The 512-nt window shown below is 42.4% G+C and overlaps 1 protein-coding gene across 1 annotated transcript in view; it reads right to left on the bottom strand.

Moving 5' to 3' along the window:
* Window positions 1–400, bottom strand: part of LOC107579124 (FERM domain-containing protein 6-like) — a gene marked incomplete at both ends in the record, with an annotated part of 3,707 nt that extends 3,307 nt beyond the window's left edge. Inside the window, one exon of the mRNA XM_016264988.1 lies at window positions 310–400. Within this exon, the coding sequence (XP_016120474.1) occupies window positions 310–400 (91 nt within the window). The remainder of the gene's footprint in view (window positions 1–309) is intronic.
* Window positions 401–512: the final 112 nt, after the last annotated feature.

Below are 512 nucleotides of genomic sequence, written 5' to 3'. Positions count from 1 at the left end.
CATTCACTTGGTGAGCATAACCGTTTTTACAGCTCCGTGACACAATCCGTCAAAAGGCTTATATAAACGCCACAGAATAAGCCTTAAAAAGTCATCAGAGGTGCAACAGCGCATTCATATATATATCTTCCCCCTTCGCTCCGCAGCGCACCACGCCAACTTTTTTAGCATTTTTTAAAACTGTGGTGAGAACTAAGCAGTGCTGAAACAAGGGGTTTCATGACCCTTTAATAAACAAGTCAATGTGTTAGAAGGTCTAAAGCTGTTTTAGCCCATTTGTATGTGTGTGGCAGAGTTTTTGTGCCTTACTCTGAATAACACTGAGGCCGAACAGGTGGCAGTCCTTCAACCTGAGCAGATCACAGACCTGCACCAACAACTCCTGACACACAGTCTTAACCTGAGAGAAAAGAACAGATGTATTAGAGAGAGAAAGGGCATACTGCACATGTTTCAGTAGTGGGGAACGGAAACAGGTTTCACTTATCAATGGAAATGTTTATATCATTTTG

The sequence above is a fragment of the Sinocyclocheilus grahami genome, unplaced genomic scaffold, assembly GCF_001515645.1.
Source record: "Sinocyclocheilus grahami isolate Dianchi unplaced genomic scaffold, SAMN03320097.WGS_v1.1 scaffold14392.1, whole genome shotgun sequence".
Classification (NCBI taxonomy): domain Eukaryota; kingdom Metazoa; phylum Chordata; class Actinopteri; order Cypriniformes; family Cyprinidae; genus Sinocyclocheilus; species Sinocyclocheilus grahami.
Note: the sequence above shows the minus strand (reverse complement) of the source record. Positions and strands in the feature narration are given on the sequence as shown.